General features: G+C 37.9%; 3 protein-coding genes across 6 annotated transcripts; all 3 read right to left on the bottom strand.

Annotated features, from left to right (window-relative positions):
• Window positions 1-4570: 4570 nt before the first annotated feature.
• Window positions 4571-9290, bottom strand: LOC130549683 (GTPase IMAP family member 8-like). 4 transcript variants are annotated; one of them, XM_057326988.1, is made up of 4 exons: window positions 7956-8154; window positions 7636-7777; window positions 6920-7516; window positions 4571-6329 (listed from the first exon to the last, which is right to left on the bottom strand). In XM_057326988.1, the coding sequence occupies exons 3-4, from the start codon at window positions 7500-7502 to the stop codon at window positions 5269-5271; spliced, it is 1644 nt and encodes a 547-aa protein (XP_057182971.1). In that variant the 5' UTR covers window positions 7503-7516; window positions 7636-7777; window positions 7956-8154; the 3' UTR covers window positions 4571-5268. The 4 variants fall into 4 exon arrangements, with proteins under 4 accessions (XP_057182971.1, XP_057182969.1, XP_057182968.1 ...); XM_057326986.1 differs by lacking the exons at window positions 7636-7777; window positions 7956-8154 and adding an exon at window positions 9175-9290; XM_057326985.1 differs by lacking the exon at window positions 7636-7777.
• A 1132-nt stretch (window positions 9291-10422) lies between these two features.
• On the bottom strand, window positions 10423-13261 carry LOC130549685 (GTPase IMAP family member 7-like). The gene is made up of 3 exons (XM_057326991.1): window positions 13026-13261; window positions 12750-12797; window positions 10423-12579 (listed from the first exon to the last, which is right to left on the bottom strand). Exons 1-3 carry the CDS (start codon window positions 13054-13056, stop codon window positions 11621-11623), a joined length of 1038 nt encoding a protein of 345 aa, XP_057182974.1. The 5' UTR covers window positions 13057-13261; the 3' UTR covers window positions 10423-11620.
• A 1392-nt stretch (window positions 13262-14653) lies between these two features.
• On the bottom strand, window positions 14654-16998 carry LOC130549684 (GTPase IMAP family member 8-like). The gene is made up of 2 exons (XM_057326990.1): window positions 16088-16998; window positions 14654-15935 (listed from the first exon to the last, which is right to left on the bottom strand). Exons 1-2 carry the CDS (start codon window positions 16683-16685, stop codon window positions 14917-14919), a joined length of 1617 nt encoding a protein of 538 aa, XP_057182973.1. The 5' UTR covers window positions 16686-16998; the 3' UTR covers window positions 14654-14916.
• Between the last annotated feature and the right edge of the window lie 473 nt (window positions 16999-17471).

Genomic DNA, 17471 nt, shown 5'->3' with positions numbered 1-17471 from the left:
TGATCTGTATTTTTAAAACAGAAACACAGCAAAAAAAACAAGTTCATATTTAGTTTTAAGCAACACAAAACTAATGTTTGTATACGTTAGAAAAAGTTTAAAAAAATGTTTTATGAAATAAGCCAGATTTTTAAAAATTAGTTTATTATCATGCTCTCATGAATTTGTTGGAATTCAACAAACACTGCAGTATATGACTGCAATACATGCAGGATTTAAATGATTTATGATTTTATAAATATAAAAAACGGGCATTCATTACAAAAGACTGCGAGTTTAAAACAAACAAAAAAAATGTGTTGATTATTGCCTCTTGTATAGTGATTGTGTTGACAAAAACATTGGAGTGCTCTAGTACTTATGTCTTTTTTGTTTGTTTTTCCTGTTTTAAGCTACTCTTCTTTAATCACTTTTACCAGGGACGAATTGCTTAACATTAAGCAATGCCCTTCTATCAATCTTTTCCCTAATTTTGAAAATTCAGACGTCTTACTGGACATTTTACTCGGAGGAGCGGCAGCTCTATACAAACGCTCTAAAAGACGCAAGCGGGGAAAGCGAGCGGGTGCGCTCGTCAGACTCCGACGACGCGGATTTAGGACCCCGCTGCCGAGTATACACCTGGCGAATGTCTGCTCCCTTACCAACAAAACGGACGAAATACTCTTACTCACCAGGACAAACAAAGATTTTTCCAACTCCGCTGCGCTGTGTTTCACAGAAACATGGCTCAATGACACCATACCGGACAGCGCGTTACATCTGCCGGGTTTTCAGCTGTTCAGAGCGGATCGCATTGCCGAGTCAACAGGGAAGACACGTGGTGGTGGATTATGTTTTTATATAAACGAAGGTTGGTGCAGAGATATAACAACACTGAAGAAGATGTGCTTTTCGTACTTAGAAGCGTTCTCTATCAACTGCAAACCTTTTTATTCGCCACGCGAGTTTTCCTCATTTATTCTCGTGAATGTTTACATTCCTCCACATGCTTGTGCGAGCGCGGCGCTGCAACAGCTGGCGGATTACATCACTGACACGGAGCAGCAACACCCGGATTCTCTTATTATTATTATTGGGGACTTTAACAGAGCAAACCTCTCCCGTGAGCTGCCAAAATACAGGCAGCATATCACATGCCCCACCAGAGACAGCAACATTCTGGATCACTGTTACACCACAATACGGGATGCATACCACTCTGTTCCCAGAGCAGCTCTGGGTCTCTCTGATCATTGCCTGGTTCATCTTCTTCCGACCTACAGACAGAAGCTTAAATCTGCCAAGCCTGTAGCAAGAACAGCAAAGAGATGGAGCAGCGAAACAGAGCGGGCCTTACAAGCCTGTTTCGACTGCACGGATTGGAGTGTCTTTGAAGCTGCAGCCACTGATCTGGATGAGTTAACTGACACAGTGACATCCTACATCAGCTTCTGTGAGGACATGTGTATTCCCACCAGGACTCGCTTAACATACAACAATGACAAACCATGGTTTACAATGAAACTGAGACAGCTTCGTCAGGCCAAAGAAGATGCTTACAGAAGTGGGGACAAAGTCTTGTATAATCAGGCCAAAAACACACTGACAAAGGAGATAAGAGCAGCTAAGAGAAGCTACTCTGAAAAGCTGAAGAACCAGTTTTCAGCCAACGACCCTGCATCGGTGTGGAAAGGCCTGAAAGACATTACCAACTACAAGCCATCATCCCCTCAGTCTATGGGTAATCAACGACTGGCTGACGACCTGAACGACTTCTATTGTCGTTTTGAAATGCAGAGTCTCACCCTTCACACCCGCCCTGACCCTATCTCTGCTATACCATTAACACCTCCTCTTGACATTCAACCTGCACTTAAGATCTGCGAAGAGGATGTTTGCCAGCTTTTCCGCAAACAAAAGATCAGAAAAGCACCAGGCCCAGACAATGTCTCACCCTCCTGCCTGAAAGTCTGTGCGGAGCAGCTGTCGCCCATCTTCACTAATATTTTTAACAGATCTTTGGAGCAGTGTGAAGTCCCTTCATGCTTCAAACGCTCCACCATCATCCCTGTACAGAAGAAACCCAAAATATCTGGACTTAATGACTACAGGCCTGTTGCTTTAACATCTGTGGTCATGAAGTCATTTGAGAGACTTGTACTGGCCCACCTGAAGGACATCACCAGACCACTTCTTGATCCCCTCCAGTTTGCTTACCGAGCAAACAGGTCTGTGGACGATGCAGTAAACATGGGACTGCATTACATCCTACAACACCTAGACAGACCAGGGACTTACGTCAGGATCCTGTTTGTAGACTTCAGCTCGGCCTTCAACACCATAATCCCAGACCTCCTCCTGCCCAAGCTTACCCAGCTCTCTGTGCCAACCTCTACCTGTCAGTGGATTATTAACTTCCTGTCGAACAGGCAGCAGCTAGTGAGGTTGGGAAAATTTAAATCCAGCACATGTACCATCAGCACCGGAGCTCCTCAAGGATGTGTTCTTTCTCCACTGCTATATTCACTCTACACAAACGAATGCACCTCTACAGACCCTTCTGTCAAACTCCTGAAGTTTGCAGATGACACCACAGTCATTGGCCTTATTCAAGACGGTGATGAATCTGCCTACAGAAAGGAGGTTGCTCAGCTGGCTGCCTGGTGTAGTCAAAACAACCTAGAGCTGAATGCATTCAAGACAGTGGAGATGATAGTGGATTTCAGAAGGAACCCTCCATCACTTCCTCCCCTCACCATCCTGGACAGCACTGTGGATACTGTGGAGTCATTCAGGTTCCTGGGCTCCACCATCTCTCAGGACCTGAAGTGGGAGTCCCACATAGACTCCATTGTAAAGAAGGCCCAGCAGAGGTTATACTTCCTCCGTCAATTGAGGAAGTTCAACCTACCACAGGAGCTACTGACCCAGTTCTACTCAGTGGTCATCGAATCTGTTCTGTGCACTTCAATTACTGTTTGGTATGGCTCGGCCACCAAATCAGACCTACGAAGACTACAACGGACAGTTCGTAGTGCTGAGAAAATTATTGGTGCTCCTCTGCCCACACTTCAGGACCTGTACGATTCCAGAGTGAAAAACAGGGCAAGAAAAATCATCATTGACTCCACACACCCAGCACACAAACTCTTTGATCTGCTGCCCTCTGGCCGGCGCTTTAGAGCACCAAACACCAGGACTTCCAGACACAGAAGCAGCTTCTTCCCCCAGGCAATCTCCCTCCTAAACAGATAACTGCTCCTTAAGAGCAATATTCCACTTCCACTACTCCTATAGTGTGCACTATAGTGCCTTATTATATCTACATCTTATGTATACATGTATATAACACTACCTCCACTTACTAAATTATCCATTTGCACAAGTGTACATACAATCTGTTAATATGTTTATTCTACTATATACTACCCTGTACAATGTCTCTTATATGTTATTATCCCCCATTTCTGTAAAATAGTCTTTATTTTATATATGCACAATTTAGAATGTTTTAGACTGTAAATCGTATTATATTGTATTGTCATTGTGTTGAATGTCTGTACTAGAAGCTTCCAACACCAAAGAAAATTCCTTGTGTGTGCAAGCACACTTGGCAATAAAGCTCTTCTGATTCTGATTCTGATTCTGAAAAACATTGCAAATGCATCCAGTTTGTTGCATGTTATTTGTATATTAAAACCAATGCATAATTCATTATTTATTATTAAGAACAGCAACTGATTATTATTAACAGTTTCAATAAATTTCATGAGACTAACTGAATGAAACTTGATGAGTGAAATTAATTCAGTTTCTGGCACTGGCAAGGGTGGCATAATGTTCATGGCTTCTTCCTATAGAAACTAGTGTCAAATTCCCAATAGCACCACCTGCTGTTTCGTAAGAGGAAGTTGCACGTGCATTTGTGAGAAAATCAAGCTGAGAGAATCTCATAAAGAGGTGAGACTTAAACACAGTACATTTATATGTTACACCTTTGCATTTTCTCTCGAATTGCATTATGTATTTGTAAAACGCTTTCTGTTTGTTTCAGAGTTTAGTTTCTTTTGCATAAAAGGTTGCGTTTGTTTGCAAAACGCTGGATTTGTTTGTTAAGTTTTGGCACAAATTTCGCTCCATACGTCTCCTGCCTGCTGTTCTTCCCCTCTGACGTCCAAGTTTGCAGGATAGTTGGATCTATCAGTTTTGCAGCTTTGCAGCAGTTTTGATGAACAAGATGGAACAACACTATGGTCTCATTTTGGATCAAAAACAAGATAGTAGAATCTATCAGATCTATCAATTTTAAGCTTAAATAATTAGTTTAAAAATAAAAGAAAAAACTTTAATAAATTAAAAAAGAAAACATTGCAATGATGTTATTTCCTCTTTTATGAGTTTTTGTCTGTAGTACAAATGGATCTTTATGCTAAACCTACATAAACTGTGTCATAAATATAAAGTGTTATAATGAACTAACCTGTACGTGTTTTTGAAAGTTTGGTGTTCACAACTATCACATGATCAATCAATCAATCAATCAATAGTCCTGGTGCTTTGTGTTCACAGTCATCACGTTCATACTGTATATGTTTAAATGCTTTTATTGATTCAGCAGAATACAGAAGTCAGTCATAAACGGTTCCTACACACTTTGCTACACAAGTGTGTTGTGAAATACAGTGAAGTAAAGATATTTTTAGCTCTCATTACGGGTTCTTACGTCACAGTCAGTGCTGTTGATCTTCGTGAAGTATTTGTACCCTGTGTAGTCCACATTAAAACATACATTTAAAGTTACAATAATAGGTTGTTAATAGTTAATAGGTTGTGAAAGTATACAGGTTTAAACTACTGACGTTTTACATTTACATTTATTCATTTGGCAGACGCTTTTATCCAAAGCGACTTACATTGCTTTATCCTATACATTTATACATAGGCATGTGCAATCCCTGGGATCAAACCCACAACCTTGTGTTGTCAACGCAATGCGCTTACCACTGAGCTACAGGAAAGTTTTATAAAATATCTCTATTTAAATCATGTGGAAAAAAGATCCTGATAATCAAAACTGTAAATGATGTGATCAATACATGACAGCAACATATGTTTTAAATTACTGTAACTCATCAATATAATTAAAAAAGTAACTTAATGTCAAAGCAACGAATCAAGTTTTAAAAGTTAAGTTGAAATGACTTCTTGATCTTTTTATTTTAAGGCAGGAACAACTTACAGTGTATAAAACAATTTCTCCTTGCATTTGATTCAACGTTTTCAGATTTACAGCAATCTAGCTAAAGCTCCAACTCCAACTCCCACTATATCTTTACCTCCAACAAAAGCTTCAACTCCAACTCCAGCTCCAGCTAAAGCTTCAACTCCAGCTCCCACTATATCTTCACCTCCAACAAAAGCTCCAATTCCAGCTCCAATTCCAGCTCCAGCTCCACATATAGTAACTGCAAGTATTGTTGTCCAATTGTTTTTAACCCACTGGAAAAACAGTTTTCCTTTACTCTCCCCCTTCTGTCCTAGCTCTGCCTTAAGTTCAGCTAACTTTAACTCATATTCCTCCATCATCCTTCTTCTCTCTCTCTCAATCTCTTCTTGTCTTTCTTTCTTCTTCTGTTCATCCGTCTCTCTCTGCATCTCTTCTTCTTCTCTCTGTCTCTCTTGTTTTAGTCTCAGTGCCTCCTGAAACATCTCACATGTGTAGTGTCCTCCTCCGTTCTTCTGGATCATCGTGTCAATCTTCTGCAGTAGACCACTGACCTGATCTCTGTTGCTCTTGTCTTCATTGTTAAAGACGTGATATCTGCCTCCACACTGTTTAACTAGATCTCTCAAAGCAGAATTCCCTTCAATGAGTTTCTCTATCGACCCTCCCTTTAACTGATCTCTTTGTGTGAAGAGGATGATGGAGTGTTTTAACACATCTTCTCCAAACAGCATCTCAATCATCTGAAGAATCTCTTGTTCCTGCTCAGTGAACCTCTTATTCACAGGAAACACAATGAGAAAAGCGTGAGGTCCAGGACTGGAAACAAGAATACTTCTGTCTATCTCTGCTATTAACTTCTCAACATCCATCTGTGTGTCAAAGAATCCAGGAGTATCAACTACAGACACGTTCCAGTCCTCAACATCAGCACGTCTCACAGAGCATTCAGTGGTTACAGAGTTTGTATTCAGTTCAGATTTAAAAGCCTTCTTTCTCAGTAAAATGTTTCCAGCTGCACTCTTTCCTACACCAGTTTTACCCAGAAGCACAACTCTTCTGTGTGGGAGACTTTCATTCATCTTTCCTGGAATCTCTTTCAGTTTTTTCACTCCTCCTGACACTGTAAAAGAAGAAAAACAGGATTAAGTGATATGGACTGTAATATCTGTAATGTCCAACTGTTCCATTATAAGAAATATTGTGCATTTTAAATCAAATGCTGAAACTGATGCCATCTGTATTTAAGCAGGTATTTAAGCAGGTGAGAAATCGTCTGAATTTGCACTTGATCTCAATACTGGTGAAATGTGATGATGAGGGATTGTGTTGCACAACAGTGGAAAAACAACAAAGATGGGTAGAAACAGGCTACATTTACTCCATTACATTTACTTGAGTAACACTTTTGAAAATATCTTCTTTTAAGAGATCTTAATCTTCTTTTAAGAGACTAATGACATTTATTAATGACAAGGTTGATGTCTCTTTTGGGTCCATTTTTGATTGAACAACAAACAAAATCCATCTGAATGTTTAGAGAATTAGTTTGAGTAATGTTCATTTCTCTGCATGAACTGAATCATCTGGAGTGTTTCTCACGCTTACCAAGAAATGTAAGAACACGCAGAAGACAATAATGTTGGATAAAGTGTTTATGAATCTACTGAAAGCAAAACTGCAAATACGTCATACAGTTGCCACCAAACTTACCCATTTCTTTAAACTGTTTAGAAACTTTTTCCAGCAGCATGTTCACTTGGTCAGATGTGTTATTCTTGTTGTTGAACACATGGTATCTTCCCTCATATTTCTGAATCAGTTTCTTCCAGGGTTCAGTGTCATTAATGAAATCCTCTATTGTCATGTTTTCATCTTCTAACTCGTCTCCTCTGGTGAAGAGAATCCAGGTCTTTTGTATTCGCTGTTGTCCCAGGAGTTTCTCGATCTTCTTCACAGTGTTTTGTTCTTCAGCGGTGAATCTGTCTGCTCTCATGACCAGCAGAAACACACAGGGTTTAGATTCACATTCCTGCAGAACATTCTGAAATTTCTCCTGAATCTCCTGTTCTCTCATCTGTGTGTCACAGAATCCTGGTGTGTCATAAACCTTGACCTGGACTCCACACACAGTTCCAGACTCCACAGTGACATCTTGTGTGATGGTGTTGGAGCTTTTCTTTGATGTGAAAGCTGGTCGTCCCAGTATTGTGTTTCCAGTTGCACTCTTACCAGCTCCTGTTTTCCCCAGTAACACTAAATTAACAGGAACATTTTCTTCCACAATCTTCTCCATTCTCAGTGTGGAGCCTAAAATAAAAGAAATATCTCAATGAAAGGAGAGTGTAAAAGTATTAAATAGCAATTGCAAGTATTAAATTATTCAATGATTGTAAAAATGATTATAAAAGTTAGGGATGAACAAATACCAGTATCGGGTATCGGCCTGCTACAAAGCTCTCGTAATGCCACACCGATACCAAAGACCGATACCTCACGTGACACACATAGAGCCCTATGATTTCCGCAATGCGGACGGAATCGAGGAATCCAGGCATAAAACAGAATTTGCTGTACAACACAGAATGACACGGAATCTGACAAATGTATTATATCCTAACAAGAAATTAGCGTTGAACCGCTAATGGTTAACGAAATATTCAGATCCTGTTTAAACCTGTTTAAATATGTATTCTGCTTGTTTTGCGTGACATTGTGTGAAAGAGTGGTGCGGTTGCGTGTACTGAACCTGAACGCATTGTGCTTGTGGAGCTTTCAGAGCCAGCGTTTCACTGCACGAGGACACGAACACATAACAAACACCATTTGCAGCGATCCGTCAAAATAAAAGTCCGGTTAACTTAAACAAACGCTCTTTGCGGCGTCCCGTCAAAATAAAAGTCCGGTTGACTTGAACAAGTTATAATACACTCACATTTTACCACACCACCCCCCTTAAATTTTTTATAATTCAACCATAGAGTATATTGTTTACTTTAGCAAACTGAAGTAAATGTGCTGGTAGAATTGAGCTACTTATCATAAAAAAATTGAACTTAATTTAAAAATAGCACTTAAATTTAAGTAGACCTAAAAACAAAAGAAAAAACATGTACCAGTAACATACTGGTTTATTAACATAATTGTACATTATACAGGCATCGGTTAAGTATTAAATTCAATTTAACCGTCTACATGTTAGTTTAATGACAGATAAAGAACTAGCTTTTGGAGTTTGGAGATGAATATTAATTGTCTGTAGTTTTCAATATCTTGTTTTGCTTGCAGTGTATTTGTTACTGATTAGTTTTAATACACTTTGAGAAGAACCTAATTCCTTCTGACTTACAACTGGATTCACCTTACAACTAAAATGTTTGCTATTTTATTAAACAGTTTATCAAAATTCTCATTTGATCCTTGTAATGCATGCTAAATCTAACTTTACATCATTATAAATACGTTTACTTTTCTTTTACTATCATCTATCTATCTATCTATCTATCTATCTATCTATCTATCTATATATATATATATATATATATTTCATTCAGAGTAATAAAAAGGTATATTATAAATGACTGTTTATTTAAACTATAATCTATCTGAGAGCGACACAGATCAACTTAAAGCACTGATCTATGTCTGATTCAACATTCAGGAAGTAGGTATAAGTGTAGGCCTGTATAAGCAAAAGAAGTTAAATCGTTACTTTTGTTCAAATCACACAATAAACACGAGGATATTTAAATGTATTACTGCACGAGATAAACAAATCTGTGTAATGAATGCATTGAAATCGCTCCTCAATCATCAATAAGTACATATAATCACCAAGATATATTTTAGGAATGTGACGCACTTTAGTCCCATTAGCCACTGTTATATCAGCCGTTAAATCAGTTAACAATCACTTAGCATGTTGTAAAAACAAGACGAATCTAAACGAATTGTTTCTTTAAACCTACCTTACAGAAAACAACGATGAGAAGTCGATGAACGATAGTTTTGTAAAGTGAGCTCGATGCGTTTGGACTGCACTTTAAACCGAATACTTTCGCTTTGGATGGGCGGCGCATTGCAAACATACCAGCTTCAACATGACATGACGCATTTTACAGGAGAAATGTATATGTTTTAAATCAAGATGCAAGATTTCCATCCTATATCTTTGCAACAACTTTGTAAATGCTGGCAATACAGCATATAGATGTTGTGTTCACGGCAATGCAACAGTTTTTTTAGTTTGTTTTCAAATAACAAACAACACAAGACGTGTAACATACAGGATGATCCATAGAACAGATCCTATACTACATCAATATACATAAACAAAAGCAAAGAAAAAAAATGAAAGCAATATTATTACACATGTACATCTATAGAAGATTTTCCAGTATTTATTTTATTACAAAATATTTTGTTAAACCTTTCTTGTTTTTAAATCTATGCAAAAAGCCTAAAAGAGGGTGTTATAGATATTATCTTAGCTTAATGCAGGTGAAATATCCCAAGAAGTATCAATAATTTCAGTGTTTTGTCAATTAAAGAGGACCCAGTGTTACAGTTCAAGATAATAATCAAAGGATCGTCTATTACAATGAACTTATCTAAAATCAGCATAGAAACCTGCTTCCAGAAGTCTACAACTGTAGAAAAATGTGTAAGCGTTTCAGGTTTAAGTTTACAAAATGATCATAAGGGTGAGATGTCCGTATTACACTTATTAATGAAAGCATTACATGGATAATATCTATGCAATATCTTAAAATTAATTTATTTTACCTTATTGGGCAATAAAAACTATTACACACTCACCATATTTTGTCAATGGAGTATATGTAAAAAAATTGCTTCCATTTTGGACAACAACTAAAATTTTGGGTGAGGCAGTTTCTAAAAATGAAAATTATTACATTTTCTATCCATAATATTAATACCTCCAATAACAATATTTGGGATCTGTTTTACAATCGGGTTACAGTATAACTAAGATATTTAGAGGAGATATTATTCACAATCTTGAAAATGTATCCCGAAAAACAGTCTTAGTTAGACAGCAATTATGGTGGCACAGAATATATTTTGTTTAGAATAAAGTTGTGTGTTATATGTGACTCTATCTGTGAAATCCAAGCTAAAGTCTCATAATGTAATGGGGTTGAGGATCATCAAGTTTGATTTCAAGCATTAATTTCACTATGATCTCAATCTTTGACATGGCATTACTCAGTCAATATGAAAGATACCAGGGTTATATTTTCACATAATGTTCTTTACACTGTAGGATGATCTTATGTACAAAACAGCAAATCACCAAAAATGACACATATGTACAGTAGGCTACACTGTAAAAATGTACAGACTTTTTTTCAGTTATTTTTTACAGATTTACAGATTATAGATTGTAAATTTACAAGAAAAACAGGGAAAGTGCAATTTTACAAGGAAAACCCGTTATTTTACAGTTTATTTCTGCCGCCCAGCTGGCAGAAAATGTCAGTTTTTCTAAACAAGATTTCTTTTTTTACAGTTTATTTTTGAATTAAGGTCAAAAACTATAAAATTACAGAACAAGACGACACATTTAGAATAAAAATGTGGAAAACAATTTAATAAATATCTTTATATCCTATAATTTTACAACAAAATAATATTTTAGGGTATATTTCTGTTTTTCTGTTTACAGAAAATGTTCGTTTTCTACGGAATTTCTTTTACAGTGTATAAGGGTCCTTATTGTAGATGTACACTGAATTTTGCTGCACAGCATCCCTTAGTGTCATCATAAATAATGACATTAATTAAATAAGTGATTTATTGATTATTCAGTTTTGTCATCCTATTAAATGGATTGCATTAGCACAGTCTCTATGTGCCTCATCTTTTCTTGATATCTTTTTCTGGTAAAAGAAAACTGCATCTGAGAAATCCTGAGAAGAGGTCTTGTTGCTCAGTCAGTTATGATCTAATGAAGGCAAATAATGTATGTATAAATATTTATACAAAAAAAACAAACCAACACAAATCTAATGTGACGAAGGTGCGAGTTCAGATTGAAGCATTATAGTCGAGACGGGCGACTCGTGAATAGGACAGTTTGAGCTCAGACACACAGTTTTAATACTGTTGGTATAAGATTTGATTCTTGGTTCATTTATAATTGAAATGTAATCCTAAATTAAAAGTCTTGAAGATTTCTATCTTTCTCATTCAAGTCGAGGGAGTTTTTTCTGCATGGGTTATAATAACTGACCTCAAGAGACTTTGATACAGCAGACAGAAGAACATGTTATTGATTCTACAACCATTAAAAAAGACTTGTATACATGTACATACAATATGTAAACAAATGTTTCTAATAATGTTCCCGTTCAAGAGACATAATAATGTTGTTTACAAGTGATAATAAAATCATGTGCGGTGTAAAGGCATAAAACAAAGTTGTGAGAGTTGGATGTTTTGAAACTCTCTGAGGATCGACGTTAACATGCTTTCATTCATCTGAGTCAGTTCTTCTTCTTGTCTGACCTCTCTGATCTTTGTCTCATAATAACGCTTGTACTCGGTCATTCTGAGTCTGTTTCTCAGATTCAGTTCCTCCAACTCTCTGATCTTCTTCTCTTTGTCTTCATTAGAAGCAGTTAGTGCATCAACGGTCGTCTGTAGTTTTCTCTTTTCTTCATGAAAGTTTGATTCTAGTTTCATCTGCATGTCTTGTAGTTTTTTCTCATATGATTGCCGGAGTTCTTCTTCTTTCTTCTTCAGTGTTTGCTCCACACTCTGATAAGAGTCATTGGTGTAAAATCCACCTCCATTAACAGCCACCATCTCATCCACTTTCTCCAGGAACTCCAGAACCTGCATACGGTCTTCAGTTTCATTATTATTGAAGACATGATAGCGTCCTCCACAGCGTCTCAACACTTCCTTCAGATCTTTATTGACTTCACTGAGGTATTCCTCGACAGTGCTCGTCAGTTCATCACCGTGAGTGAAGAGGATGATCGTGTGTTTATCTGCTTCTTCTCCAAATATTGCTCTGATCTTCTCCACAGACCTTCTCTCCTCCTCTGTGAATGGACCCGGCTGAATGACCAGAACGATGGCGTGAGGTCCAGGTGCCGTCATGTTCACACATTTACTGATCTCATGCTTGAGATTCTCCTCTGAAATATCTGTGTCGAACAGACCGGGTGTATCCACAAGTGTGATGTCTCTCTCTGCCACCTCGCCCGTCTCCTTCCAGCACTCTTTAGTGACAGATGAATCATCTTTAGCCGCTCTGAAGTCTCTTCTGCCCAGAACTGTGTTTCCTGAAGATCTTTTACCAGCTCCAGTCTTTCCTACCAGAACCATCCTCCTCACGGACACTGAACAGAGAAATGAAATTGATATAGGCCTAACATACCAGGAATTTTTTGTGTATTTTCTATTTAAAGTGAAACAGTTTTTTTTAATTATAAAGTCAAATAAAACAATATTTCCCTAATTAAAAAGCAAACAATTAATAGATCTGTATGATTTGTTGACATAAACTCACTGTTTGGACGGTCACTTTCAAAGCTGTCTCTCCTGCCTCTCCTCGAGCCTGAAAGGGTTGAGAAACAGAATTGCAACACAGTTAAAATGTACAAACAAATAACACGCGCACGCACGTTTAGTTAATTCCGATCAAGAAAGTTACGCTTGTTTTCAGACCCAACAGGAAACAGAGCGCATTTCAAATCGAAAGTAAAACAGAACCCGGAATCTATGGAAGGAAAACCACATACAGTAAAAAACAAATAACTGAAGATTAAACTACAGTAAAGTTTACCTCGTGACTCAGTTGTGGTACTTGATGACATTTCTCAGATTAAGCGCTGAAAACCGAACTCTTCTTCACACTGTAATGGCGAAACGCTCCTCACGGTTCACGCATGTACAAAAAGCAGGTCACGTGCACGGAAGACGCGAAATGATTATTAATTGTAACTATTATATTTTGCACAAACATACACGTTCATATACCAGTGAACAGAAAACAAACTCGCAGCACTGGACTCACCTGCGCAAAGGCTTAAAATACTGAAGAATGTCATGAGAAGTCGTGCACTCGGTAGTGACCATCCTATAGGCTACTCTTCACTTTGTAGGCTGGATGTCCACGGAGACTGTCAGAGTTAAAGGTGTATATGCCGATGTCTTAATAATGACCAAAAGATGATCGTTCCCAACACATCAAGATTGATCTGCAACATACCGTATATTCATTTGCACCATATTTGACATAAACTATATAGGACATCTTTCTTATTTTTCATGTTTTCTCTAAAGAGTAAAACCCACAGCAGGGTTTAACAGGGCAGTAACAGAGGAGACGCATAAACATCTAGAGAATAACCATTAAAACAAGGAAAAAGCAGATAAAAATGCAACAACAAAAAGTGACCAATCTACTAAATGGATTTAAATAAATACATTTTGATTAATACAAATAAGATTTTGATTAAAATTAAATAAATAGACTACACAAATAATTACTACATTTACAGGACATTAGAGTAATGAAAAAATATATAATAATGTGATTTATTAGGAATTCATTTTAGATGAATAATGTTATTTCTTTCTGTGTATAAATGGGGTGTTTATGCTTACGGGTCCCTCACATGAGGATGATCACACTTGATGTATCTGATAGAAACTCCTGCACTTCATGTAACATGCTTAACCCCGGAGATAATTACGCCTTTAGCGCCACCCAGTGGACATGTCAGGTCAGAACTGCAGGCATTTCTTTTATTTAAATGTTTATTCCATGAGAGTCACACCTGTTGGTTCTTCTATCAATAACCTTCAGCACTGAGTGAATTCAGAAAGTTTCCCTTTGAGTTTGTTGCGGTGTTTTCTGAGATGTCTTCATTCAGCCGATACTTTTCTCTTGTCCCGACTCAGGAGGTGCTCCTTCAGGTCATCTTCTCCTCTGACATGTGTCTGTGTGAACCTGAAGAACACCTCACATCCCATGACTCTATACGATGACTTGATACATTTCACTTGTATTCCTCACCGTTTCTTACAGAAAAACCTCTAGAGAACCAGGGAGCTGCAGCCCAGTGCATGCTGGGAAATGTCATACGTGAGATTTTGAAAGGCTGAAAGGGCTCTGCTTCCTGCTTATCTAAACAGAGAAAACAGACACATCCTGATCTCTACACAAGCACACAGACAGACACACAAACACAAGAATTGTTATGATGATGAAGATATGAAATGCATTATGGGAACACACTGCACTCTAAAATATGATGGATTAAAACATGGACAAAACCAAGACGATGCCCACATTTGACCAAGGGTTGAAAAGTATCCAAACATTTTTAGAGTCTGAAATTAATACTTAACAACTATGACACAAACATGTTCTTAATGCAAATTCAAAGACAAATGATTATGACATACTGTAATTATATATTTTTTATTGTTTATTTAAAACGAACATAAATGTGCGTTCTTTAAACATGCCAGAATTAACCAGGCAGAAAATTATCCCTGGACAGAAAGTTACACGTCACCCAAAATACAGTTAAAATGATTGGCATACACAATATACAGAAAAACATCAGTCATATTAATAGATAAAAACAAACAAACGTAGCAACAGACAGACATTTCAGTGGTATCAGATCAGATTGAACTTTTTTTTTTAACTGTTTTTACTGATGTCACTTCTTTGCAATTGGATTGAGAGCGAGATGTTTACTCTGACATCGTTGACCACTTGATGAACGGTCTTGTTTTGTTTCTGATGTCCTTGATAGATTTGTTACAAAATCAATAATCCTCTGAGCAAGAGAATACAAAAACTGAGCTACAGCATCAAAATGCCTCCTGAATCTATTCATGAATTTCCTAAAGGAACCTCTGACTCTCCTCCACACTCTTCCTAACCAGCTTTCCTTTGTTCCCTGCACTGTCTCACTGGCTTCATCATGGCTGGGACTACTCTCATTCTGTGCACACTGCATCTTCTCATCATTGCCTGAGATGTCTTCATCATCATCGTTCTCATCTTGTCCACATTTCTGTGCGTGCTGAAACATCTCATTGGTGTAGTGTCCTCCTCCGTTCTCTTCTAACATTTCATCAATCTTGTGCAGCAGTCTGGTCACCTGTCTTCTGTTTCTGATGTCTTTATTGTTCATGGTGTGATATCTCCCTCCACACCGCTGAACAAATCTACTGAGCACCTCGTTCTGTTGGAGAAGATCTTCTACACTCCTTCCATCCAGCTGATCACAGTGAGTGAACACAGGGATTGTGTACTTTACTTCTTCTTCTCCATATATGCTTTTGATGTTTTTGATGTCATTTTCATCTTCAGTGCTCATTCTTTGTGTTGCTGACACCACATACAGGAAAGCATGAGGTCCTGCACTGCACAACCAAACACTTTTGCCCATTTCTTCTGCTAAATCTTCAGGCCTTGAAGTTAAATCTAAAAACCCAGGAGTGTCAACAACCGAGACCTGTTTCTGTGAAACTACTGCTTTGTGAATGTCACAGTGTTGTGTCACTGAACTGAAGCTGTGTTCAGACTTAAATACTTTATCTCCCAGTAAAGTGTTTCCAGTTGCACTCTTTCCAGCTCCTGTTCTCCCCAGTAAAATCAATCTTCTCTCACTGGAGTGACGTTCATGCTCCGCTGGAATCTGTCTCTGAAGAAACGGCTTAGTCTCTGGTGCTGTTCACACAGAAATACAGCAAAACATACACAGTCAATACAATAATACATAACGTATACATTTATTCAGCATGCTTTTCATAGCATACTTTATTTAAGAGATGGACTAATGATATGAATACATAAGGTATCTTGAGCTTCTCATCTCTCACCTAAAGGCTGTACAGTTCTTATAACATCCATTAACCTTTTCACGTCCGGATGATTTGGACCCTGTGCAACATTATTAAAGACAAAGTATCTGTTCTCAAATCTCTGAACAACTGCTTTCAGATCCTGTGATTCGTCTATTAAGGTTTCTATTGTGTCTCCGTCCCTCTCCAGCTCATCTCCTCTGGTGAAAATGATCCAGGTGTTTTTTATCAGCCAGTCTGGTAAGAAATCTTCAATAGACTCAACCGTGTCCTTCTCTTCTGCGGTGAATCTGTCGGTTGTGATCACCAGCAGAATCACGAGCGGCTCTGTTGAGTCTAACTCTGGAAACCCCTCTCTTCTGAACATCACTGCAGGGCTCCGCTCGGTTTCTGGGTCAAAGAATCCTGGCGTGTCATAGATTGTAAGTTTCACTCCATCGATGGTCACGCTGTCACTTTGCACCTCTTGTGTCACAGTTCTGAAACTCTTCTTTGAAACGAAAGCCTTTCTTCCCAATATGGTGTTTCCTGTGGCACTTTTCCCTGCTCCGGTTCTCCCCAGTAGAATGACTTTATAATGCAGATCAGAAGATGTGTTCTCTTCCGCGCCCTCCATAGCACGACTGACTCGAAATGATCTGCAGAATTCAAGAAAATACTGTTAGCGTGCATATTGGGATGTCTGTTGTTACCAGATGGCTACTAAATCATAAATGAACTAAAACACCAAACACCGTTAGAAAACAAACGGTCACTGGGATGGCACCCTTTGAAAAGGTCCAAATATGTATCATTTATGTACAGATAAGTGCACATTTGGTCCCAATATGTACCTCTGAAGTGCCAATATGCACTCACAAAACAAGTTTTTCAAAGGGTTCTACCCCAGTGGCAGGTTTTGTACCTTTTTTCTGACAGTGGTTTGGAGTTACACTGCATTTAAAGGTTTTTGAAGGATACCTTCCAAAGGTAGCATGAGATTAACCCAAAAATACAGACCAAAACATGAGTAATAGCAAATTATTGTTTTTGTTTTTTATTTATTCTGTATATGCACAGAGATGTCCTACATTTGTCACTTGTTTTAAATAAACATGAACATTAGTAAGGACTTAAAATTGCTATGCTTTTAAATCTTCATCATATTGAATATTGTTGCACTTCTTTTAAATAGTTATTTTCTATTATTGTGTTTCGAACAAAGCAGATCATTTCTGTGTCAGAATGAAAACACATTATTTGAGATTCACAAATGACATAAAATGGGGCCAGTTTGTTTATGGGTGTGCTTTTATAAAGCATATTACAGAGATTGACACGACATGAAAAATTAAATAATACATCACAAGGTGATTCAGACTAATGAAAACACGTGGTGGAGCAGGAGCAGACGAACACGTCT

This window comes from Triplophysa rosa, unplaced genomic scaffold (assembly GCF_024868665.1).
Source record: "Triplophysa rosa unplaced genomic scaffold, Trosa_1v2 scaffold148_ERROPOS969806, whole genome shotgun sequence".
NCBI classification, from domain to species: domain Eukaryota; kingdom Metazoa; phylum Chordata; class Actinopteri; order Cypriniformes; family Nemacheilidae; genus Triplophysa; species Triplophysa rosa.
Note: the sequence above shows the minus strand (reverse complement) of the source record. Positions and strands in the feature narration are given on the sequence as shown.